The 27,999-nt window shown below is 37.1% G+C and overlaps 1 protein-coding gene across 3 annotated transcripts in view; it reads left to right on the top strand.

Moving 5' to 3' along the window:
- Positions 1-27,999, top strand: part of TENM1 (teneurin transmembrane protein 1) — a 596,609-nt gene that overhangs the window by 389,839 nt on the left and 178,771 nt on the right. For all 3 annotated transcript variants that reach the window (XM_060088152.1, XM_060088154.1, XM_060088153.1), the window contains exons 12-14: positions 13,070-13,255; positions 14,827-14,850; positions 16,689-16,835. In XM_060088152.1, the coding sequence (XP_059944135.1) occupies positions 13,070-13,255; positions 14,827-14,850; positions 16,689-16,835 (357 nt within the window). The remainder of the gene's footprint in view (positions 1-13,069; positions 13,256-14,826; positions 14,851-16,688; positions 16,836-27,999) is intronic.

Below are 27,999 nucleotides of genomic sequence, written 5' to 3' on the forward strand. Positions count from 1 at the left end.
GAATGCTAAATGTTATATATAAAGAACAGCTTTCTTTTTTTTTTTTTTTTGCAGTATGTGGGCCTCTCACTGTTGTGGCCTCTCCCGTTGCGGAGCACAGGCTCCGGACGCACAGGCCCAGCGGCCATGGCTCACGGGCCCAGCCGCTCCGCGGCATGTGGGATCTTCCCAGACCGGGGCACGAACCCGTTTCCCCTGCATCAGCAGGCAGACTCTCAACCACTGCGCCACCAGGGAAGCCCTAAAGAACAGCTTTCTGACTTAACCAATAAATACTTCTTAAGTAGCCACTCTGAGCCAGGATGTAATGATAATTGCTCCAGTAGTAGTTGTATATAGTTTAATGAGTGAGGGCACTGTTTTATTGAGGCCAAGGACATGAGTTTAATACCTTGATGAGCCAGTTAGGCTTGCCCTTTTAGGTGGTCACAGACTGCAAATAGGTAGCAACGATGGTAAGAAAGTCTAAGCACAAAACTGTGGATAGACTGACACAAACTTTTCCACAGCTGAACAATCAGTTCAGAGCACAGGGCCTGCTACAAATCATATGTTTGGAGTTTCCAAAGTTAATATTTTCTCTTTAAGGGTGATGGTGTTACCCTGACAATCTGGTACCTGATTGGGTCAAGTGAAAAGCAGTTGTGAGACAGGTGTCTAGATATCAACATTCTTTGCCAATTGGGGATATTATTGGATAGACGAGTATGTTGGGTTCGTAATCAAAGGATTGAGACAGTTTTGCATCTGTAGCCATGAATGAGTAGAAATTCACCTCAGCCTCAGTGTTTCCAGCTTCTGATCACTGAGTTAAACAAAATATGATCTCTAGAGTTATGGGAGGATATTTCATTTGGCCAAAGAGCAAACAGGATTTATTCCAAAGGAAAGAGTCTAGCTACTGAAAAAACCCAGTTGAGTATTTTATTGAATTCAAAAGTTGTAAGCCAGGCATGATTTTTTGTCTTGTCAGGTTTTTCACATTTACCGAAGAATAGTTCACCAGTTTATAAAGGAAATCCAAAGCCATATGATAACCATAATCCATGAAACATTAAGCTGAAAGTCAATTCAACTTTTGATCTTCACATACTAGATTCCTTCAGATTTAGTTCTTATCCGAGAATTTGAGACTCATCTCAAGAGTTTTATAGGCTGGAGTGTGTTGTTGTCATTACTGCTGCTTCTATGTTGCTATTTGTACAGAAGGATCTAACTGACATGTATCGTTTGTAGTCTCTTCAATCAAATTGTTGTTCAAATGTTAGACAGTGTTCAGATTACTAAAATATATTGAAGCTCATTGTAATGTTGGGGCTGAAAGACAAGTGTTATGCTTACGTCATAGGTTTCTGTGTTAAAATGAGAGATACACTATTACACCTGAAACACAGAAAATGTGATACATGGCCCACAGTAAAACCGAATCTTTGTCATAGCAACGTACTGATAAAGATTGGGTGGAGGTGGTATTGAATTTAACTCTGTGCAATAAAATAGATAATATTTTCCCAATTGCTTTTCAGAGAAACAGGGACCCCAAAAGTGTGTGTGTGTATGCATGTCTGTGTGCGAACCTGCATGTGTACGAGCCTGAACACGTGTTCTACAGAGTTAACAGTTATTTATAATAGTCCCACTCTCAAGTAGAATGTCTGCCACTGAGGAATGCAAGGACCTGTAGTAGTAAAATAAAAATGATTCAAATATTTGAAAAATAATACCAAGTACACAAACCTTTATTCTTAATAATATTTATTATTCTTGGTTGATTCATTGCTTGATTTTAGTGAAGAGCCTGGGATACGCTGTAAAAACTTTTCCAGTCCTTAACCTGCTTGACTTTGTACTGCTCACACTTATCAAATCAACTTACTTTTTTTCCTTACTCTTATTTCCCATATTAATCACATAAAACAATGAGAAAATCTCATAGTTTCCCCAATAAAAATTGTATGATAGTCTATCAAAGAGAAGGTCTCTATCTATTCAGGTTCATTCATTCCCAATTCTTGATTTTCCTTATGCTCCCAGCCTGATTTCCTTTGATCTTTAACTGATTCTACTAGATGCTGAACAAGTGGACATGTAATACTTCCTTAATTTTCATGAAGTTTTACATCAAAAGTGTCATTTCTTTGTTTAGAATACCATATTGAATTATTGAAAATGTTACATAAATGTGTATTTTAGAGCCTAACTAATACCCAGATTTAATATTTCAGGGTGCCCAATATTATCATTGTCTAATGTTGGGCACAGCCAAAGTGCTAAGAATAACAGAATTTACTTGACTGGGAACTTTTGTCTAAGAAGTAAACCTAAGAGAAATGGTTCTGAGGGAGGCTCTGAAGGATTTACTGTTTAATCAAATTGTTCTTTGTCAGCATGCAACAAAGAAGTGTTCCAGTTGTATCCTAGTTCAATTTATACAAGTGTTGTTCATTGTTGACATGCATAAAGAAACTTATTAAAAATGAAATGTCTCAATAGAACTTTAAAGTGTCTGCCTATATTTTTCATGTTCTTTTCCAATACATTTGCACAAAAGAATGTTTATATTTTAGCATTCTTTTGTCATATTTTGTAGCCTGTAATGTTAATGTATTTTCAACCAGATAGAAAATATTACACATGGAATAGAACTATTCATAAGACAAATATATTAGAGCAAATATCATTTCTAGCATGTTTATAAATTATACAATTGCCAGCATCTGTTTTCTGTTAGTCCTCCCACGCCCACCCCACTGCTAATCATAAAAGATTAGGATTGAAAAACATCTTAGTATGAGTCCAGAAACTCCATTTGGAAATGGAGGCAATTGGAGGAATGTTGATGCAGTTCAAAGTGAGGAATGCTTCTTGTTGAAGATCTGCTTCTCTGTGTGTAGTAATTTATTTCTTAGAGGATTCCCTTACTCATGCGGATATCGCATCCCACCTGGATCCTTGCGGTGCTGAAACTGTCAATCAGATTAGTAGTTGTGGCTTATGTCTGTGGGGGGTTTCGTGTTGAGGTTAAGTCACATCTCCACTTATTTATTCAACAGAGTGGTCCCTAAAGAGTTGTTTCTTTTTCTTTTTCTTGCACTGTTTACAACATTTTATTAAAGTACAAAATTGTTGGAATTAACCTAAATAGAAAAACATAGTAAATATTTACAAAACCACTGATAACACCACTCAGGTCACACACGTGTAACAAATACAGGAAGGTTTTAAAAAGATTACAAGTTGAAAATTATGGAGATTTCCCCAAATGGTTATAACAGCTCACTGCTGAGTATGGCATCAATATAATATGTAAGGTCTTTGAGAGAATGCTGTCCCCGACTCTTGCAATCTAGTGCCTCCTAGAAATTTGTTCTTTGGGAGATTCAGACTCAGAGGCAGCCAGAGCGGACAAGTCGTTTCTTTTTTTTTTTTTTTTTTTTTTTTTGTGGCCACGTCCTGCAGCATGCAGGATCTTAGTTCCCCGACTAGGGATCGAACCCTTGACTGCTGCATCAGGAGGAAGGAGTATTACCCACTGGACCGCCAGGGAAGTCCTAAGACAGTCGTTTCTTATCTATTCTTTATTTCTTTTCTTTTGGCTATTATTACTAAATATTCCAAACACATAAAATAACATAATGAACAACTGTAAACCCACAATTTAGCTTTAAAAAGTAACAAATACAAATAAGACCCTGTGTATCCTTTTGTGCTTCCAGTCCCCTCCCTTCCCTGCAGTGGAAGCCACTACCCTAAATTTAATCATTCTTGTACATATTTTTAGGTTTTTACAAATATGTGTATACCCATAAAACTATATTGTTCTGCGTATGTTTAAATTTCATATGAATAACTTGCTTCCTTCCATTATCATTATGTTTTTAAGGTTTATCCATTTTGAGGCATGTACCTCTACTTTATTCAACTTAACTTCTGTATTTTTTTGCATTGTATGAATACACCAAAATTTATATATCCATTTTCCTATTGATGTACATTTAGGCTGGACACACATACACACACACATACACACATCAATGAATATACTTCAAAATGTTCTGAGTCTTTTCTGTTTCATATGGATTTTAGGATCAGGTTTTCAAGCTCTATGAAAACGGTTGTTGAACTAGTAGAGGAAAATTGACATCTTAATGATATTGAGGTTTGTGAGCCATAAACAGTATATCTCCCCATTGATTGAGTCTTGGTATGTGTTCTTCAAAAAGTTTTAAATTCTTATATAAAAGAATGTTGAACTTTTTTTTGCTAGATTTGTTATTATTATGAATGAGATCTTTTTAAAAAAATTACATGTTCTAATTGGCTGTTCCTGATATATAGACAGGCTGTTGATTTTTTTCTGTTGATCTTGTTTACAATAACTTTGCTATCCTCTCTTCCTGTTTCCATAGTTTACCTGTATATTCAATTTTGTGTCTTCCTTTCCAGACATTAAGCATTTTATATTTTTGGTTGCCTTATTGTGCTAGCTAAATTCTCCAGTACCACATTGAATTTGAAGCAGCAGTTAATTGTAGTACTTCTGACTTTAAGGGAACTCTATTATTTATAATTACTAAGTTTGATGCTTACTTTAGGATTTTGGTAAATCACCTTTATCATATTCAGTAAATTCCCTTCTAGTCCTATTTTGCTAAGAGATTACATCATAAATAGGAGCTATTTTATAAATATATAATATTATATAATAATCTTTCCATATATAAGATGATAATTTTTCTTTAATACATTATGAAATGAGATTAAAGTGAAACGGATTAATTCAGTGATGAATTGCATTAATAGATTTTCAAAAGTTAAACCATCCTAGCATTCATGCCTACTTGGTTGTAATTTTCTATATGTGCGTGTGTGTGTGCACGTGTGTGTGTGCGCGTGTGTGTGCATTGCTGGTTTGATTTTCAGATGGTTTATTGGAGATTTTTACAGCCATGTTTATAAATGAGATAGGCCTACAAAAAAGTCCCTTCTTCTTTACTTACCTTATTTTAGAACTAGATTATAGTAGTCTCATAAAATGATTCAGGAATTCTTTTCTCTTTTTGTGTTCTCTGGTGTGACTTAAAATAGAGATTATCTATCCGTCTCTTAGAAGTTTGGCTAAATACACCTGTAAAACCATCTGGGCCATTTTCAATGTCATTAAGGTGTATTCAGGCTTTCTATTTCTTCTCAAATCCTTTTTTTTTTTCTTGAAAAATAATCTACTTCACCTAAGGTTTCAAAATTACTGGCATAAAGTTGTTCATAGCACTCTCTCATTTATTTTTATATTTTAATCTTTAATGCTTACTTGTTAATTTCCTTTCTTTATTTCTTGTTCTACTTTGTCAAAGCTTTCTCTATTTTATTATTCATGTCAAAGACACAGATTTTGGTTTAGTTCATCTTCTCTGTTGTTTCTTTGTTTCTCACTTCATTAACTTTAGCTCTTACTTTTGTTGTTTCCTCCCTTCTACTTATATGCAGTCTTTTTTCTAACTCCTTGGGTTGGATGCTTTCTTCATTAATTTTCAGTTGTTCTTCTTTTCTATTAAATGTATGAAAGGCTGTACATTTCCTCTAAGTTACTGTCTAAGCTGTATCCCACAGGTTTTTATAAATAGTATTTTCATTGTTATTCAGTTCCTAGTTTCCAATATAATTTTTATGTGATTCATAAATTATTTTAAAGTTTATTTTTAAGGAACACTTTTCTGCATTTTTTCTTTTGCTTTTTGTTTATTGATTTCTAATTGTAGTGCATTTTGCTGAAACAGCATGATCTATATGTTGTAGAATCTTTGTCATTTGTTGAGCCTTGCTTTGTGAACTAATAATTGTCAGTTTTGTGGGTATTCTGTGTGTTCTTGAAAAGAATATGTATTGTATAGTCATATATTTGGGGTTCTATATATGTCCATTATATTAAAGTTGTTAATTGTACTATTCAAATTTTCTACATCCACTAATTTTTTATCTTCTTATTCCTGAAGTTGAAATTTTCAATTTGTCTTATTATAAGTATGTCGAGTTTTGCTTTATATATCTTGAAGCTGTATTTTCTTACAGGATCAGGCTTGTTACATCTTCCTGGTGAATTAATCCTTTTATCATTATATAATGACTATCCATAATAATGTTTTATACTTTGAAATCTATTTCATCTGATAATATTATAACTATATCAAATTTCTCTTGGTACTTTACTACATTGCCTTTTTCCCCTTATTGCTAACTTTTCTGTATTAGTGTGTTTCAGCACATCTCTTATTAACAGAAGGAACATAACTAGATTTTCTTCTTCACTCAGTTCCAGAGTCTCACTCTTAAATTGCAAGTTCAATTTGTTTTTATTTACTAGGATTACTGACATGTTTGGAGTTATATCCTATAATCTTCTTTTGTATCTCCTATTTACATCATTTATTTTTTCATTGACTTTTTTCTGCCTTTGCTCTGATTGACTGGGTTATCTTCATTCTTATTTCTCTTTTTCTGGTTAGGAAGTTATATATTCTGTTTATTTTCTTTTGGTCATTATCTTTATTTTTTTTAAAGGGAGGTTTAATTTTTTTAATTAATTTATTTATTTGGCTGCGTTGGGTCTTAGATGCGGCACACAGGATCTTCGTTGTGGCATGTGGGATCTTTTGTTGTAGCGCACGGGCTCTTCATTGCAGTGCGTGGGCTTCTCTCTAGTTGTGGCGCGTGGGCTCTAGAGCACGTGGGCTCAGTAGTTGCGGCACATGACTTAGTTGCCCCGTGGCATGTGGGATCTTAGTTCCCCGACCAGGGATCGAACCCACATCCCATGCATTGGAAGGCATATTCTTAACCACTGGACCACTAGGGAAGTCCGTGGTCATTATCTTTAATTTCTTAACATTTCATTAAAATATAACACACACACACACAGAAAAGGACAAAAGTCCTAACTGTACAGAAAAGGACAAAAGTCCTAACTGTACAGCACAGCGAACTATCCAAGTAAGAAACACCTGGTAACCACTGTGAATATACTCTACCACTGATAGCATGTTTTTTTCTCTATCTTTTGATTAAAAGAAATTCTTAATTTTGATATAGTCCAATTAATTGTCTTTTACCTTTATGGCTAGCATTTTTGTGTGCAGTTAAAAAAAATTTTTTTTGTACCCTAAGATCATGAAATTGTTTCCTTATGTTGTTCTAGAAGCTTTATCAGTTTATGTTTAGTACATTCTGTCTGGAGTTGATTTTGTATATGGGGTGAGGTAAAGATGAATTTTTTTCTTAATGGATATTCAGTTTCCCAGAACCATTTAATATAAAACAGTAGTCATTTCCCACTTGCCTACAGTACCACCTTTACCATAAATCAAGTATCCTTATATGTATGGATCTGTTTTAGGACTCTATCTATTTACTCTCAGTAGTCTATTTGCCATTGTACCAAAGCCCACTGTCTAAATTAACATAGCTTTGTAATAGGTCTTGCTATCAGCTAGAGTACGTCATCTCACTTTATTCTGCTTCTTTCTTTGGCTGATCAAAATTTACATAAACGTACAAACACACACATACACACACACAACTGCCAAGATATTGATTGGGGTTGCATTGAATTGGCAGAAGAATTTGGGGTAAATTGGCATCTTTAATTTTGAGTTTTTCAATTTACGAACATGTTATAGCTTTCCATTTATCCAGGTCTTCTCTAGTTTCTCTCATAAAGTTTTATAATTTTCCAGTATAGGTCTTGCAAATATTTTGTTAAAATTATTACTAGGTATATGATATTGTGATGCTATTGTAAATGGTATTTTTAAATTTTCTCATTGTTTGCTGTTGATATATAGAAATAACTTTTTTATCTATATTAACCATGTATCTAGAGATCTTGCTAAATTCACACATTAATTCTAATAATTTATCTATACAGATTCTTTTTGTAGTTTGTACATGCACAATCATACTATCCGTGAATAATGTTTTTTTAAATATTTTTTTAACATCTTTATTGGAGTATAATTGCTTTACAATGTTGTGTTAGTTTCTGCTGTATAACAAAGTGAATCAGCTATACGTACACATATATCCCCATATCCCCTCCCTCTTGTGTCTCCCTCCCAACCTCCCTATCCCACCCCTCTAGGTGGTCACAAAGCACCGAGCAGATCTCCCTGTGCTATGTGGCTGCTTCCCACTAGCTATCTATTTTACATGTAGTAGTGTATGTATGTCCATGCTGCTCTCTCACTTCGTCCCAGCTTACCCTTCCCCATCCCTGTGTCCTCAAGTCCATGTTTAATACAAGCTATCTTCACCAGTGTTTCACCCTAATTTCACTTGCCACAATGGAAGGATTTTTACAACCCAAAGTCCCATGACTGAGTCATATTTCCCATCCTGGCTTGGTCTTTAGAAATACAAAGGAAAGGGGCTTCCCTGGTGGCACAGTGGTTGAGAGTCCACCTGCCAATGCAGGGGATGTGGGTTCGTGCCCCGGTCCGGGAAGATCCCACATGCCACAGAGCGGCTGGGCCCGTGAGCCATGGCCGCTGAGCCTGCATGTCTGGAGCCTGTGCTCCACAACAGGAGAGACCACAGCAGTGAGAGGCCCGCGTACCGCAAAAAAAAAAAAAAAAAAAAAAAATTTCCTACTTCCATGATGATTTCTTCTCTGTTCTGTAGTTCATTCAGAAGTCTATTTCTTAATTTCCAAATTATATGGACTTTATAATTATCTTTTGTTACTGATTTCAAGTTTAATTCCATAGTAGGTAGAAAACATGCTATATATAATTTCAATACTTAGAAATACGTTGAGACTTGCTTTATAGCCTAGCATGTGGTCAATATTTGTAAATGTTCTATGTGCACTTGGAATTTCTGTGTATGTTGTAGTTATTTAATGCAGTGTTCTGTATGTGTCAATTGTATCAAATTTGTTAATTATGTTGGTCAAATATTCCATATTCTTTCTAAGTCGTCTGCTTGTTCTGTCAATTAGTTAATGAGAAAGGGGGTCATAAAAGTCTCTGACTATAATTGTGAATCTGCCTTTTTCTCTTTTTTGTTCCTTCAGTTTTGCTTCAATATTTGGCTTGGTGTTTTCTTCAGTAGCCATTATCCAGTCAAGTATTTTTTCTGTCCCCATGAGACTGACAAAAGCTTTACCCAACCTTTGAGTCTTCCAGCTGCATCTACCAGAATTGACAGACACTTCTAGAAAAGAAGCATCCAAAAATATCAGACACCTCTCTGGGTTTTCATTTTCTCCTGGAACTTGGCCCAGAAATTCTTTACCCTTTTGTGAATTCTAGTAGTAACATCCAGCAAATTTTAAAATATATTTTGTCTAGATTTTCTAGTTCTCATCAGAAGAGAATAGTAAAAATTACTTAGGTCACAATCACTAGAAACAGATCTCCACCTTTACATTTTTATATGCATACTTGACAAAGTATCTCTTACCTAACTCCTGAAAAATACAAGGCTTTAGAAATATTGAACACAGGGCACTCCATTGCATGTATTATGATAAGATAATATTTTATTTCACTACTGTTTTCTAACCCCCCAATTGTTATTGATGTTGTTGTTGTTACTATTATATAGTCAATGCTTCTTTGCCATCTCTCTGGGCTAGTGGATAGTTTAGTAGTCCCCATCTCATTGAGATTGCAGCTTTTCAGGGATTGTCCTTGCTTTCTGCAGGAGTTTCCGTCCAACTCCCCATCTTAAATGGGACAAAGACCTCATCTCTTTTCCCTTTGTGGACACAGATACCCAAGCCCCTGGTCATTACTGGGTATAATAACCCCTCTATGCTGCCAGAGGGTTGACTTATATGCTTACGTCTTTGACTGTTAGCATCCTCTTTGCTTCCAGTGTTTGAGAATTTCTCTTTCTTGTGAACTAAGACAAGCAATTTTAAAAATTATTACATTATATTCAGCATTTCTAAGGGTTTATATCAAGGTGGTTTAAAGATAGCCTAGTCTGCCATTTTGCCAATACTGTTCATCTAGTTCTGAACAGTGAATGAATACTAGATGAATACTATTTCATCTAGTCCTACTACTTTTCAGGAAATCATCAGAATGATGTACTCTTATGTCTAAAATTTATAGTTGTATAAAGCAATATATGCAAAATGTTTGCCTCTCATTGTTTCAGTCAGCTCTGGCTTGATTGGCTTTGACCAATTTAGCTTTCTAATCTTAGAAAGGCCCTTTCAGTTCAGCTTTTAGTGTCTTGAGGGAGGCCATTAAGGGGAGCAGAATTACAATATCAAATTCACTATAAGAACTGAATTTTAAAATCCAGATTATCAATCATAGATTCAAAATCAAGATATAGACTGTTGGTGCTAATTCAAGATTAACCTACTTGAACTACCATTTATTAGGCTAAGTCCCCCCTTTTTGGTACTGTCTGGGTCTTAGACTTTTCTCACAACCTGGTGATCCCACACACAGTTTTCTATTCACTCTTCCACCCAGTGCAATCTGGCTTTACAACTACCACTTTATCAATACAGCTCTTCCTAAAGTTACCAACAGTTTCCATGTGGTAAATCCAATGGGTACTTCTCTGCCCATGTCTCACTTGACCTCTGAGCAATATTTTTTACGTAACTGAAACCATTAGGTGGCACTTCAGGGGCTCCAAGGAGCTCCAGTTCTTTATGTCTCAATGCAGAAAGAATTCAGCAAGAGGCAAAGTGATAGATAAGAAGTGATTTATTAGAATAGGACACTTGTGAGGCTTACAAGCAGGTGGGCGAGAGGGTGCCGCACCCCAAGAACTTAGTGGGCTACAGTTTTATAATCAAAGGAAAAGTGGGGAGGGGGAGAAAACCACCTTCTTCCTCATTCGGGAATAGACATCAAAATTCCGTCCTCATCAGTCCCTCCTCCACGTTGGTGGGGGAGTTTTCTTGTCCCTACATGGTCAATCTGGGACTGTCATGGTGCAATGGAAATGAGCAAAAAGGCAGTAACATATACTAAAATATGTTAAATCATTTCAGGTTTTAGTATAATGTCACCTTTTCCTTATATTTTTGTTTTTAGTGCGTGCAGAGGAGCGTGTCCTAGTAATCATTAACTTACTGAGATCACTGGGAAGGATGTGGGTCTCATGCCACCATTGTTTCATTGTTTAGGGGCATGTCTCATGTTTCTGTTACCTGGTTTTGTTGCTAAGCAAGCCTGCTTGGTTTTGTGGTTAAGCAAACCTGCTTTCTTGAGTGATCATTAACTTACAGGGGTCTCCTATACTTTTTTCTTTACTTATAATCCCCTAGTGGGATTAACTGTTTAATCACCTACTTTGGCCCTTTACTCTGTCCCTATGATAACTACCCCCTTCTTCTTGAAAAAGTGTCCTCTTTTGGCTTTAGCTATACCACAATCTATTAGATTTCCTCCTATCACTCACTGCCCTCTCCTTCCCAGTCTCCTTTGATGGATCCTCTTTTTCTACCTTATCTTTAAATCACGGAACACCTCAGGGCTCATTCCTTAGGGGATATCATCTGGTCTCAAACTTAGATGCTAAATAACACCTATATGCTAATGGTTACCAATTTCATATCTCTAGCCCTGGCCTGTTAAATTCATATATCTTAGTGCTTAATTGACATCTTCATTTGGCTATCTATACGTTATCTCAATGTTAATCTGTTTGATCTTCCATCTTATTCTTCCTTTATCCTTTTCCATTTTGTTAGTGGCAGCATTATCCACCCATTTGTTTGAGCCAAAACTTTTGTTTTTCCCTTTCCTTCATTTCCTATATCCCCTCTTAAGGAATTCATATTGGTTCTACCTCCAAAATGTATCTCAAGCTGCCCAATGACCCTGTCAGGTGTAAATATTATTACTTTCATTGTGTAGTTACACAAGCAGAGATTAAGAAAGCATATTAGTAATTTGCCTAAGGATACGCAGCTTTTATGCAGGGGAATTCTTATTCCAAACCGTGTACTCTTTCTATGATATCTTGACCCTCAAAGAATACTTGTGAATATATTGATCCAGATAGTAATAAAATTCATAATCATGGCTTTATCAGAAGAATATTCTCACCTACTGAAAAATAACTCTGCTATCTATAGAGTAGAAACCTTTGTTACATGTAATATAGGGTAATACTTGTATCATCATATGTCAATATCTATCAATATATAAAACCAGTTTCAGAATTTGAGACTATGAAAGATAGACAACTTGGCTTCCAGAACACCCTCTTTTTCATTCAAGGATATGTGGCCAATTGTACCCAAAACCTATTGCATTCTTTCGATAGGCTTTTACCTCCCTTCTGCTCCTCCAGCAAGGGAATTTTATGAGGAAACAAGCTAGCCAAACTTTGTTTTGGTTTTCTACTGTCATGATTTTATTAATATTCAGTGTTTCTCAAAAAAAAGTCAGGGATACAGAAGAGAGAAACTGCGCAGAGCTAATAATACACCTTGATTATATTGGCTAAATATTGAATGGCATTTTGAGATAAGAAGACTGTGTGTTTTAATCAACCAAGAGTCATTTTAAATCCTTAAAATAAATGCAAATATTGTTAGTATGATCAGAGAAAGCAGTTGATTACTGTCACTGGCAGCTTTACCTCTTGTATATTATGAATTTTATTAGAAAGTTATCATCTTTCTGATTGTAAAACCCGAATGAAGTTAGGGCACTGTGTGTTTTCCCCAGTGATTTCTTGTAGCATCACAAAATCCCTACAACATTATCTGTAATCTTTATGAATGTTTAGTGAAAACCGCTTGACATTTGTTTGGCACTGACTTCACTTCTAAGCCTTGAGTGCTGTTATCATTTTGTGGACTGCTCAAAAGCAATATGATTTAGAGTTTATTTTATACATAGAGATATAACTACCTTTTTTAAACAGAGTGCCTTGTACATTCACTCAAATGCTAGAGGGCTTTGTGACATTTTATTTATATATTTTAAATACAGGTATAGACTGAGATTTTGGTAATTCTAATGTGTTTTTGAAAGAGTAGGCTCTGGTTGTAATAAAATATGTAAATACATCTTCTTTGAATTCCCCACAGAGCTCTGTACCATGGAGTGTGGTAGCCATGGAGTCTGCTCAAGGGGAATTTGCCAATGCGAAGAAGGTTGGGTAGGACCAACGTGTGAAGAACGCTCCTGTCATTCTCATTGTGCTGAGCATGGCCAATGCAAAGATGGAAAATGTGAGTGTAGCCCTGGATGGGAGGGCGACCACTGTACAATCGGTAAGTACCACCATACTTTGAACCAAGTAAATTGGATTAATTGAAGAAGTAAAGCAATCTAGCAAGTCAATCACCAAGCTGTTTGTAGAATTTGAGATGGGAAGAGGGAAGAAGTAGGAGGGCTGGCCATAAGTTTGAAAGTTTCCTTAACTGGGAGGTTTCCTGTTTTGTTGATAATCTTACTTATTTCTGTGTCTTTTCCTTTCTCATTACTTCATTATTCTTTATATTTTCTGCTTTCAAGTGCTTTGAGTTACTCAAATGAAAGATGATACATTAGAATATAGTGTCATTAGTTAATAAGAAAAGTGCTTTTGTTGTAAAGTTAACATTCACTGGCCATTTTTCCTTTTGAAAAGTATAGGTTGTTTTGGTTGAAAGCACTTAGAGGCAGTTTCATTAAATGGGACTACTTTATCAGGGGCCATTCAATATCATTAAGGGCTGTCTTTAATGTGTATAAGAAAGACACTCCTGACCTGCCATCAATAGAACATCTGTGTTGAATTGTTTATTGGGTAGTATAGAGAGTTCGTACCGAGGCGTCCACCCTCTCTCATCCCTTGTCACCAATTTCAGTAATTTTCAGGCTGCTTCCTGGGAGAACACCTGTGGGTGTGAGAAAGTCTATGTAATAATTAATCTATCACGTGGTCTTCTCACCACAAAAAACACTAATAATAATGAAAGTTTCATTTATAAAATACATTTTTCTGAGAAAAATATCAAAGCCCTTGACACACACATGTATCTGCCACAAAGGTTCCCTGCGTATACAGAGGGACAAGTATGATTACCATTGTTCAGCTAAGGAAACTGGGTCACAGAATGTTCCAGTGTCATTCTATGAGCACACAGAAAATTCATACAGTGCAAAAGCAAGCGTGGGCCTCTGGATACACAATTCATTGTTTATGGGCTTTTTTTCCCCTCTAGACTGTACTACAGCTTTCATTTTTAGGTGATTTTTGTTATAATGGTTGGAACCTGCCAAAGTAATGTATAGTATGTATAATATATATAACATATAATTTTAATAAACTGCATTACTACTCAACCACAGTCAGTCTTGTTCTGTGACTGTGGAAAACACTTAAGATTCATTAAAAAGGTGGTGAGGGGTGAGATTCAGATGCAGCTTAAGTAATTACATTCCTGCACTAGAGTAAGTTTATTGCCTTCACATAGGAGGATTTAAATATTGTCATGATTACCAGAGGTGGTTACTCCAGAACTTCCCTTCTAAAGATATTACTAATAAGAAGTTCAAGCTAGCACTCTTTCATGAGTTATTACTGAAATGTAAAACTGCAGTTCTTATACTTTTAATGAAATATGACACTTTTTTAGGAAGCCTAATAGAGTTTCTTGCAGAAAAGCCATTAATATCTTTCCCACAGAAAATATTATTCACAAACTACACAGGCCAGTGTACCAACTTTTGAGCTGCAGGCATTTCAGAATTCACAGTTTGCTGTTCTCCCAGGCAACAGATGGTAAACCATTAGTACTTGTTGTATAGCTTTGGTCTCCCAGAAATTCATTCAATCACTCTTTTCCCCCCTTTTTAGCTCACTACTTAGATGCTGTCCGAGGTAAGCCCGTTCTCTCTAGTTTTATAACAGAAAAGTATTTTAAACCGAAAATATGCATGTGGGAAAGGAAGTGTTGGTGGGGTTTGGGTGTTGTTTGTTGTTATTTTTAATGTTGGCAGTCTTACTTAAGTGCAATATTGTCAGGTTCATGCCGTAATAGACTTAAAAGTAATCTGCTTTCCCAATATCAAAGATTCATTTTTTGCCGTAGAGTTTAATAGACTGATAAGCAGTTTTAAGAATTATTTTTCTTTGTCTTGATGTCGAGTGGTGTGTGTGTGTCTGTCTGTTTATATGACAGAGAGGTAATTATTAAATAAACTAGGTTAGGTAGACAACTGAACTTTTTCTCTAACATAACAATATAGCTTTAAGTCCGTGTAGAGTATCCTTACAATGGCAGAAGAATTATTCCCCTGTTAGTACCTCATCATCCATCCCCACCAGGGATCTGCACTCGATAGAGACTGCAAGGATTTTTCTGTCAGATTTCCTGGTGCCTTTCATTACCTCAGCCTCAGAAGATTGAAAATGTCCTACTCAAATTATCCCTAATTTCTCTTTATCCACTGTATGTGCATGAGAATGGAACTAGATAAATTTCTTTCTTAATCTTATACATGTGCGTGAGGAATATATATATAATCTTTTCATACTTTCTAACAGCCATCTGTCATTTTATTTTAAAGTCTTTTCTTCCTCTAGTCTGTTGAGAGTTGCTAGGAAAACCATTTGTAAGAAACACTGGATTACTTCTACAGATTAAAAAAAAATTCTTTTGCTTTTTATACTTCTGGAATTTTCTTTCAAAGACAGAAAATGGAAAGAATATTGATTGGACTCGCTCCTGTAAAATCCAGATCTGGTCCTGTGTTGCTACTGGGGAAATTTCCAGAAGCTATATGCCATTATTGCTCTCTCTGTTCATCTGCCCACTGAGCACTTGGGACATGCAGAGTTGCCCTTTGGAAGAGCCTATCTCCGAACCACTGGTAGAAAGAGTAGGTCATCCCTGAGAAAAGTCTAAATAGAGACCATCGTTAGTGTTTGTGGTTAGGGTTATCAATGGATAGAAGTCACTTAAGCATTATAATTTCCTCTTGACTATATTTATCCAATTATTCTCTAGAATTCTGAAAGTCTAAATTTGGTGTGCATTAATTCCATAAACATTTGTTGAGCACTTACTACAGGTATACTATTATGCTAGTTTCTGAGAGAGATACCAGATAAGTAAAAAATCAATCCTTAGCTTTCAGATCAATAATAATCCTGAAGAGAAGAGCTGAATAGATGTAAAGCAACTGCAGCACATTTCTAAGGCACCATATGGGCAATTAATGGTATGGTCTGAACTGTATACCAACATACCTAAGTCCTGAAGCAACATATCACAAGGGAAAAATCAGCACAGAGTAGCAGTAGTTAGGAGAAGTATCTCTTCATAGAAACTGCTGTCTTTTCCCAACTTTTTGGCCATAACTAGATACAATATCATCCATCCAGTTTTGATTGAGATGAGGAGATACCTTTTTCGAAAAGAAACAAAAAACATGTCTTGTCCCCATCATAGTTTTTATCCTGTCTGAATCAGAGGTTGGGAATTGGGGTTAGCATTAATAATGTTTAATTGGCTCTCTAAGGAAAAGCACAGCAGAGTAAGGGATAACAAGTTCCCTGGGAAGGTGGTATAAGCAAGCAAGCTCCTCTTCCATTTATTCAACACCTCATCTGAATGGAGCCCAGATGATTCGATTTTTCCCTCTAGGCAGATACATCATTGTTGGCCAGTCCCATTCTGATGTCTCTGAATTTGTTACTCTCTGCTGTCTTTTCAGATGGCTGCCCGGGGCTCTGCTTTGGAAATGGGCGATGTACCCTGGATCAAAATGGTTGGCACTGTGTGTGTCAGGTGGGTTGGAGTGGGACAGGCTGCAATGTTGTCATGGAAATGCTTTGTGGAGATAACTTGGACAATGATGGAGGTGAGTCATTTATTAAATGTTCATAAAAGAAAGGAATAGCCCAGCCTCTACCACAGTGATGACCTATCTGGCCAAGAGTGAAAATTAGGAATCCTTATAAAGTCATACTATTTTGTAAATCTCAATTTATTGAGTATTTACAGTAACCAGGCAATACTCCAAACTCTTTCCATTTATTATATCTCATTTAATTCTCACAATAATGTTATCAGGTATAGGTACTATTTTCCCTGTTTACAAATGGGAAAACTAATACTTGGAGTGGGGATGGTAAGTGACTTTTCCAGGATCACACAGCTAGAAAGTAACAGAACCAAGGTTCCAATTCAGGGCTGTATGACTTCAGTTTCTGTTTTCTTAATTGTTACAACCATGCTGCCTCCCATATCTGTGGCATTTATTCTACTAAATTAAATCAGCGTACCACTGTCTAAACTGTCAGATGCTAGTGTAGCTTGCACTATACACATCGTGAGGTAGTTTTCTTTGTTCTTAGTTATTTAGAGCTCCCTCTTGTGTCTTTACCTTTTAGTACCACTTTACATCTTTCAAAGGACACAGCATCATGACAATTCACAGTAGAGTATTTTACATTTAATTCAAGAGCTGCACATGTTTTAGAAAGCCATATGTGGCTCCAAGGCCTCAGGGTAACCACTTCTGTTTTAATCAAGCAAACAAAGGCATCTAATACATTGTACAGTCAGGCCTCAAAACAGCCAAATCACCTCTGAATGAGCCTAAAACAACAAATCCTCACTTTCCTCTTACTTTCTACTCAAGAAAACATGAAATTGACAAAAAAATTTATTTCTAATTTCTGTATATTAACTTAAAATGAAGTAGGTTGTTAAATTTGACTCCTTAAGGTTTCTATTTGTGCTTAGACAATTATATACCTTGTCATTTGAATCCAAATGGGGCTTAAAACAATAAGGTAGCAATCATCGTTTAAGCACCAAATAAGGTGTAAAAGTGTCCTCTTTTATTGTTCTGGCTAACAGTTTACCTTTAAAAGTTATAAGACCTTATGGATTTTAAGTAGAAGCAACTTTCTGATTAAGAGCACAGGGCTTTGAAGTTAGAATTTCTGGGGTCAAATATTAGCTCTGCTATGTACTTCTGGCTGTAGGGTTTGGGAAAAGTTTCTTGCTATCTCTGTGCTTCAATTTCCTTATCTTCAAAATGGGGCTGATAATAATAATAACTGTCTAATAGGGTTGTTATAAGAATTAAACAAGATAATTCATGTGCACTACTTAAAGGATGATAAATTACAGCAATCAATGCACACGTGCACACAAACACACACACAAACACACACACACACTAAATTTAGGATAACAGACCATTTTCTGAAGAGACTGTTTACTTCCTATCTAATTTGAAATTTTTGTTAGGGAGGCCAGAGTGAGATTTTCAATTAAATGGTACATAATCAACCATTTACTTGACTTCTGTGGTCCACCAAGACTCATTTTCTTTTTTTGTTTTTTTCAAGACTCATCTTCTACACCCATCATTCTCAGTTCATCATTTAAGTCCCAACTCAAGCCATGTCTCCCATGATACCTCTGACATCCACCACCCCAACCTACCATGGTGTTTATCATATGCACCATACAATCAAGCACTAAATTATATCCTGTCTGTATTGTTTCCTTGTTACATGTTAAGTATGACCCAGAGTCCATAGTTTCATGCCCAATATAATTACTAATAATATTAGCTTACTTGTATTCAGGGTTTACTATGTACAAGGCACTGTGCTGAGTCCTTTATGTGAATAATTTCACTTAATCCTCGTGAGGTAGAAACTACTATTAACACTACTTTACAAATTAGGAAACTGAGGCACCGAAAAGTTAAACAAACTGCTCAAGATCATATAGAAAGTAAACGATAGAGTCAGGGTGTAAACCTAGGTGGTCTGCTTCATTCCAAAAAAGATTGGAGGCAGTAATGGAGATTTCTCAATTGATATATTGATTAAAATGTTATGCTCAGAAAATACATTAACAACCTATGCAAGTATAATTTCTTTCTTTCTTTCCTTCTCTATTTATTTGTTTTTGGCCGCGTTGGGTCTTTGTTGCTGCACGCAGGCTTTTTCTAGTTGGGGCGAACAGGGGCTACTCTTTGTTGCGGAGCACGGGCTCTAGGCACGTGGACTTCAGTAGTTGTGGCTCGCGGGCTCTAGAGCACAGGCTCAGTAGTTGTGGCGCACGGGCTTGGTTGCTCCGTGACATGTGGGATCTTCCTGCACCAGGGCTCGAACCCGTGTCCCCTGCATTGGCAGGCGGAATCTTAACCACTGTACCACCAGGGAAGTCCCAAGTATAATTTCTGACTCAGGGTTGAGCTAAAATAAGTTTCCTGCTTAATAAAGTACAGCTTGATAAAAATAATTGAATAATTATCAAGCATTTTCTGTGGCCTCAAGGTCACCTCAAGGGAGCCAAAAATGTTTAAGGAATGGATCAATTAAATATTAATGAAATAATGGATTATCAGTTTTCAATATCTGTGGTATATATAGATACAAAAGGTATAGAAGATGTTGCTGAATGCGTATTGACCTATGAACATTCCTTTAAAATTGTGTATCTATGTGGGAATCAAAAATCAAAGACGCTGATGTGAGTTTAGTGTATTTTTATGATTGTCTCCTTAGGGAGTAGCAGGGGGAGGCTCCTTGAGATATTCAATTACCATTTTTTCCTTTGGTAGGATTAAGATGATACTGATGACAAATAAATATTTAGTTCTACTTTGAGATGGAAAGATGGATTAAATAACCTCTGAAAGTCTCATGACTAAGATTTTGGACAATAAATCCATTTTTATACTGTTTAAGTAACATCCCTAAGAATATATTAAATGCCCAGAATTTGGTGGTCTCAGCTTTCCAGCTATCCAGAATGGCTGGATTCATTTCCAGCCATCCAGAATGATTGTATATGCCTAATGATTAATATTTGCATACTTGTTTGTGCATGTATGTGTGTGAGTTTTAATTAAATCAGAAAGTGCCAATTGAACCTTTTGGGGGAAAAAAGTGGTCCTAATTTTTTAAATGTTAATTCTTAAGAAATCTTCCCAGTCAAAAAAAAAAAAATCACTTTCAAGCAGTTGCTTCAAGTAGCTGCTTCCTGATTACTCCATATCATTGCTGATACTTAAAGAATGGCAGGATTTTTTTTTTTGCATTCTAATCAGCTTTGAATACTCATTAGTATTACTGCTACTTCCTGAAGCTTTGACTTTAGTTACACTCTGATTCAATGCATTGTGACTCTTAGTAACTAGTTGGGCTCATTGAATATGTGGGTGACACAGGTCTAGGAGCTACCTAAGAGCTTCTTGAATAATAAAAACAGAACTAAGAACAAATAACCCTTGGATTTTTTTCTTAACATGCAAAAAATTGAAAACTGTCTTTTACATTGTATATTTAAGAACTAATTACTACAGAAATCACAAATCTATCAAATGTTTTGACCTCATGTATCCCTTTAGTTAACAAGCACATACCATGGACACAACCTTGTGCTTGGAAGAGGAGACTTAACCTTATGGTGACCACATTTTCATGTGTTCATCATGTGTCCTGATTCAGGGTTTGAAAAATATAATCACCATACATTACATGCACATATGAATTGACATGAGAAAAAAAGTTTAGACATTATATTAACTGAATCAGAATAGCTAAAACAAAGAATAGTGAGAGCAAGCTAGAACTATCAGATGTTAAAATAATATTTTAAAACTATGATAATTAAAACAAAATGGTACTGATGTAAGCATAGACAGATCAGTACAACCGAATAAAAGCTTCAGGAACACACCCCGGTACAAATATTTAGGATATTATAAAACCAGCATCAAAAATCAGTGGGGAAAAGAAACATTATGAAATAGGTGGTGCTGAGACAACTATTAAGGAAAAAAAACCCTTAGATTTTCAATTCATATCTTATTCCAAAAGAATAAAATAAATAAAAACATTCCAGCTGATTAATGAGTTGAAGGCAAAAGAAAACTCAAACACAATTAGAAGAAAATATAGGTGGTAGATCTCAAGATTGGAAAGGACTTCTTAAACATAAAAGCTAGGAAAGAAACCACAATAGGAAAAAAATGATAAGTTGGACTTCATAAAAGTTTCCAACTTCTTTGTATTCTTTGGCTAAGTTTATAGACCATCCGACATCTATTTGGAGATACCAAAATCTGCATTGTCTGATATGGTAGCCACTAGCCACATATGACTATTTAAATACAATTTAAATAACATTAAAAATTCCATTTCTCCGTTGCACTAGCCACATCTCAAGTGCTCAACGTCACATGAGGCTAGTGACTACTGTGTTGGTGCACATCTAGAGCATTCCTATCAATGGAGAAAGTTCTATTGGATAGCGCTGATCCAAATGTTTGACTCAAAGGTTTATTTACCTTTCAGCCAAACATTTCAGATTGGGCACCCAATTTTCCATTCATTCATTACTACTTTGTGCCGAGTACTGTGCTTGACACTGAGGAGAAAATGTCAAACAAGTTTCTGCCTTCATGGAGCTTATGGTTTAGGTATTAAAACAAGAAACCACACAAATAACTATATATTTACAATTGTTTAGAGTGCTATAAAGTTTTTAGAGTGCTATAAACATGTATAGCAGGACCTAACCAAGTCTATGTGGCAAGGGAGGCCTCACATGAGTCAGGGGAAGAATGTTCCAGGCCAGGGAAACAGCATGTACAAATGCCCTGAGGTGGAAATATACTAGACTCTTCTAGAAAGTGAAAGGTAAGTCATTGTGGCTGGAGTCAGGGAGAGATTGGTAGGAGATGAGAATATAAAGGTAGGCACTGGCCAGATTATACAGAACATTGTAAATTTTTAAAGATCTTCAGCTATCAAAGATTACAGTTTAGTCCCTCAAGTCATAGAGGAAGGAAGGTGACTTCTGATACTGTGGAACGATTGTCACGGAGGTTAAAAAGATGTACAATACAGAGTGTTTAATCAAAACAGTCTTTTTCCCCCGATCTTTTAAGTGTTGGTCACATGTTTGTCCAAGCTTCTCTTATATAAACTCTTATATAAACTCTTCCGGTGGTCTATATTCATATTCATTGGTAAAATCAATAAGTTAATTGCCTAAAAGAGAATGATCTTCCAGGAATCATTCTTCATAACAAGTCACCATTCATTAAGAACAATAGCTATTTGCAAGCCTGTTTTATGATGCAGTGTTTCTAGATCTAGAAATCAGCGCCATGGGTGAATTATGAACACATATAAGCTCATGGATCAATAAGCCTCATGTTTTGAATGTCACCAGCATGCTGCAGGGTTTAATAAATAGGAAAATGAAATAGAAGGAGCAATGAATGGGTAACATTTGCTCTGTTTAAGGGCCCCTCTCTGCATTTACTTTTAAGATTTCGCTGGGAAAAAAGACCTGGCAGCAGAAAGCATATTCCTAATTATCCTCTTCTGACCGTACCCCCCTCATTTCCAAGGAACCCATTTATTAGAAGATCATCACTTAGTTATGAGAGCCTAAACTGCCAAGTGATTCCAGATACGAGTGGAAGTTGGAAAATCTAAACTCTATAATTCAGTTAACCCCTCTATAACTGGATCTGTCACATTATTTATCGACTAAGACTAGTAATACTTGACATCTTCCTACTTTGTAGTGGTGAAAATGAATGAGAATGTTTGAAATACAGTAATATAAAGTGTGTGATAAAGATGTGGTATCAATGAAGAATCTATTTGTAACTTAACATATTTTGATGCATTCATTGAACACTTATTAATCTCTAGGTGCATTTATAAATGTCCTAAAAATAGGACATTTAGGACATCCATTTATTCATTCAATAAATAGTTATTGAAAGCTTACTTGGGGTCAGGTACTATTCTAGTCATTGAGGAAATAGCAATGAATAAAAAAGACTAAATCCGTGTTCCATGGATCTTATATTCTAGTTTTGAGAGGCAGACAATAAACTAAAAAAATTTTTAAATAGTCTGATAGAAGATGGTAAGTGTTATGGAGAAATTGTTTTTTAAGCAGGTTAAAAAAGGATAGGGAGGGGGCCTCCCTGGTGGCGCAGTGGTTGAGAGTCCGCCTGCCGATGCAGGGGATACGGGTTCGTGCCCCGGTCTGGGAGGATCCCATATGCCGCGGAGCGGCTGGGCCCGTGAGCCATGGCCGCTGGGCCTGCGCATCCGGAGCCTGCGCATCCGGAGCCTGTGCTCCGCAACGGGGGAGGCCACAACAGTGAGAGGCCCGCATACCACAAAAAAAAAAAAAAAAAAAAAAAAAAAAAAGGATAGGGAGGGCTTCCCTGGTGGCGCAGTGGTTGAGAGTCTGCCTGCCGATGCAGGGGACGCGGGTTCGTGCCCCGGTCCAGGAGGATCCCACATGCCGCGGAGCGGCTGGGCCCGTGAGCCATGGCCGCTGAGCCTGCGCATGCGGACCCTGTGCTCCACAACGGGAGAGGCCACAACAGTGAGAGGCCCGCGTACGGCAAAAAATAAATAAATAAATAAAGGATAGGGAGTGTGCGACAGAGGTGGCATTTTAAATAATGTGGCCAGAGGAAGCCTTACTGAGAAGGTGGCATTTGAGTAAAGACTTAAAGGAGGTGAGGGGTGAGCCATACTGACATTGGAGAAAAGAAGATTCCAGGCGTAGGAACAGTGGGGAAGGGGGTTGTGGGATACGGTGATGGGAGGTAGGGTCAGAGAGATAAGAGAGAGACGGTAAAGAACCAAACTGTGAGGAAGTAGGTCTTGGTCAGGACACAGGCTTTTATTCTGAGCAATTTGGGAAGCCACTGATGGCAGGTGGGGAGGACGTGAACATTAGTGGCATATAAACAATTTACTTTCCTGATGCAGCAAAAATAAATGTATAGGTTATAGAAATAACAATGGGGCTTCCGTGGTGGCGCAGTGGTTGAGAGTCCGCCTGCCGATGCAGGGGACATGGGTTCGTGCCCCGGTCTGGGAAGATCCCACATGCCGCGGAGCGGCTGGGCCCATGAGCCATGGCTACTGAGCCTGCGCGTCCGGAGCCTGTGCTCCGCAATGGGAGAGGCCACTACAGTGAGAGGCCCGCATACCGCAAAAAAAAAAAAAAAGAAATAACAATGATTTGGGCAGTTCCAGTACTAAGTGCACTTGAACTTCTCCCACTTTCTTTTTACCAATACAGCAAAATACTAGGGTGAAAGTCAGCCTGAATAAATGAAAAAAGATGAATTAGAGACTATTTTCAAAGGAAATACAGTCATATTACCTTCAATGCATATAATGGCAACAACTAAGCTACCAGGAGTGCCTAGTAGAGGGCCTGCTTTAGTAAAAATTTTTGAATGATTTGTAATGAGTCCATTGTTTGTAGGTTTCTAAAATGCCCGAGAAGATTTTGTTCAAGTGAATCACTGGAACGATCAGCCCTTCAGTTTCTTTTTCACTTTTAATTTGCTTGGTAGACACTCTATTCTATCGATGCTGAAAAGGTTAAGCTTCAGTCCAGCCCCTGTCCAAATGATAACAAATTCTGAATTTGTGAAATTCAATGAATAAAGATTTACTGTAGCATTAGTGTCTGTTTAGAGCCACATAGATTCCTACCCATCTGACAACCTAACCAAGCAGAGTTCACAAAATGAACACATTCTAACGACCTGAATATGCTACAGAAAAGTTAACTGCCCTCTGGCCAATGATAAGGCAACTTAAATAGAAGTGAGTCTGAACATTTTAAGCTGCCACTGCAGACCATTGGCATCTACCCCAGGACTCTATCCCTAGACTCCTTGTAGCCTGTACAGTCTATAATTTGGTTAATGGCAAGAGGTAACATTTATCGAGAGTGCTAGCTACTGAACACTAAGCACTATGCTGATAGGATTATGAGAGCATGTGATCCTTACAACAATTCTACTCATCCCATCTAGTAGATGAGGAAACTGAGAATCCAGGAGTTGCACTGATTTGTCCAGGATCGTGTACATTGTAAGTGGCAAAGTCAAGATTAGAATCAAAGTCGTCTGATTCTTTCACCTTAACCACTTCATGTGTTCTAAATACTACACTGATCAGTCACTTGGAGGTCTTACAGCCTAGGTCAGTAGTACTAGTCATACTGCTTGGATGGTGATGTCGGACGTGTGATTTGTAGTCAGAGCACTGGGTGTTAATATGACTCCCATATTTCTTCCAACCACATTCAGCTTCCCTTCCTTTATTTGTAGAATGGAGATGAGAATGTCTACCTAACAGGGTTGTCACAAGGATTTAGTTAAAATACTACATGCGGAAGTAACTAGTGCCATACCTGACAAATATTAACTAATCTATACATGTTGCCAAATCCTTTTGGATAGCCTGCCATGGAACTAGTTGTCCGTTTTTATCAAGGTGATAATATGGGTGCTGTCCCTAAGAGGATATATATTTGTAAATTCATTTTAAGGATTAGGAAAATGTGGGTTTTCCCTATATTGTTCATATTCCCTTGTCCAATCCTGCTTTCAATCAAGGGCATACATCTAGTAGGTAAAAGTTTAATAGTGAGTGACTTGATCATGTACAGAAGAAACCAGTGTCCTTGACCTTCATCAACCCCAACTGAGCCAGCTGGCATAGTCCCTAACTGGCTGGCAAAGCTAGGATCAGTGAATGCCCTGTTTAGTCCTTCAAGACAATTTAACCTCCCTTTTATTTTGCTAGCTTTTATTTTTATTCCTTTAAAGGGAACAGGCCCTAAAAGTAAAATAAGCTAACATTTGATATGTCCACATCTGACACCTTGAGCCTGGCTGTCAAGGGTGCTACAGCTTCCAATTCAGGGTGATAAAAGAACCATTAACAGCCAAAAAAAAAAAGAAAAAGAAAAAAGGAAACCCACACAAGCAGTGTGATATCATTTGCACTTCTTTGTAACAGTCTAGACATACTGTATGGAGTGTTATCCAATGTGATAATTGGTAAGTAGATCTTTGCCCATGTACTGGGCTTACCTATGAATTATAATTCGGGGTTGCATACCATTGTTGGTCTGCTTGCCTGCAGCCTTTCTAGATTCAACAGAAGTCTTGCTGTTCTCAGAAAACAGAGGTCTTAGAGGGTCAGCCCTGTATAATAGGCAATTAGTGAATATGAAACATTAACTTGGAATTTATAGCACATAACTAGATGAGAATGTGAGTCCCAATTTTGAATTGGCTCTGTGTTTAGTTTTAGAATCCGGTTTTGAAGATCGTTTGGGCATTACTATTTATTTAAAATCTATTTCTTTTCAAAAATAAGTTAGAATTGTGTGGTTGACAGGTCGAAACCTGTGAATGCCCAATCTGATTATTACTACTGCATTTGCTGCCAATTGAAAGATAAAGGTGACTGCCCATCTGAAAAGCAGTTTTTCATTGTTTAGTATATTATGCATCAATTCCAGACCTCAGAAAACTGTTTTAATCAGATGGATATTTTTGCCAGCTTTCCAGTGCATCCAGATGTTTAATTGGCAGAGTAAAGAGATAATGTGCTAATAGGAGGCTGAGAACAATGCATTGGAGAGAGAGGTGATAGTGGCATCTAAAATCTATAGAAAACCTGTTAATGTAATTTGCTGAATGAGGGGAGAAAGGGGAGCAGAAGGGAACTTCTTAGTGAAACTAATCCACACAAAAGTTATTCATCAGTGAAAAAGAAATATATATACAGAGAAGTAAAAATCAGGGGCAAAAATACACTGAACAAACAGGGTAGGCCAGGAAGCAGCAAACTGCATTTTAAATCAAAGTAGTGTCTATGGTACAGGGAATTTGAAAGGACCTCATGTGGGGAAGAATATTTCCAGGGTGCCCTAGGGCTACTGTTCCAAACGGCTGCTCTCTTAGTGTTCCTGACTTTCATTGCCCCCAGCTGTGGTACTTCCCCCTCCAGCTCAACAGGGGCAGCCATGTGAAGGAGAGAGAGCGAGCAAAAGAGCTGCGTGAAACCGGTGCCAGTAACTTTCATCATCAGCCTTAAGGAGCGGGTGATCCATCTGAACCTCCCTATTCCACTGCAAGCCAAGAAGATGAGCATCTTTATATTTACCCTTGTTGAACATCTGAATTAGAGCTACTGGTCTGCTTTAAGGACCATGGAAGGGCTTTACCTTTTTTTTTATGCTTATTGGGTGTGGAATGAAGTGTCCATATGCTCAAATAATCACTCCAACCCCTTCTCTTTGCACGTAATTCTTATAACACTTATAGCAGGTTTAACTAGTGTAAGAGTCAGCTGTTTTATGCACCTATTCCTCCTAAGTTCTGAGCTCCTAAAAACAGGGAAAGTGTTCTTTTTACCTCTTTCCTTCCCCAAGTATCTAACACAGTCTTGTGCACCTACAGTCAGCCCTTCGTATCCTCAGGTTCTGCATCCTTGGACCCAGCCAACCATGGATGAAAAATATTTGGAAAAAAAAGAATTCCAGAAAGTTCCTAAAAGCAAAACTTTAATTTGGCACATGCCTCATAACGATTTACATAGCATTTACATTGTATTTACAACTATGTACATGGTATTTACGTTGTATTAGGTACTATAAGTAATCTAGAGATGATTTAAAGTATACGGGAGGATATGCGTAGGTTATGTGCAAATGCTGTGCCATTTTATATAAGGGACTTGAGCATCTTCGGATTTGGGTATCCGTGGGGGTCCTGGGACCAATCACCCTCAGATACCGAGGAACAACTATATCAGGTTCTCAACAGTCTCCCCTCCTCCTGTAACCCCTGTGTCCCACATCATTCCTCTACCAAAGAATGAAGCTTTTATGTGATTTATCTGTTGGAACAACCATGGATTCAGGAGTCTGGAGTAAATGGTGAAGGCCTAGGAAATGAAAGAGAGCCATTCATCACTATATACTTAGTGAAATTTCTTAGTATTTGCTTCAAATAACTGCAGTTAGGAACAAGTAAGCTCTAGTCACTTCTACAGATTCCTAAAAAAGTGGTTCTGAAAATTTAGTATGCTTCAGAATCACCCAGATTAAATATGGCATAATCCTGGGCTCTGAAGAAATTCTGCTTCAATAGGCGAGACTCAAGAATATACAAATTTAATAAACTCCCCAGG

The sequence above is a fragment of the Mesoplodon densirostris genome, chromosome X (genome assembly GCF_025265405.1).
Source record: "Mesoplodon densirostris isolate mMesDen1 chromosome X, mMesDen1 primary haplotype, whole genome shotgun sequence".
Classification (NCBI taxonomy): Eukaryota; Metazoa; Chordata; class Mammalia; order Artiodactyla; family Ziphiidae; genus Mesoplodon; species Mesoplodon densirostris.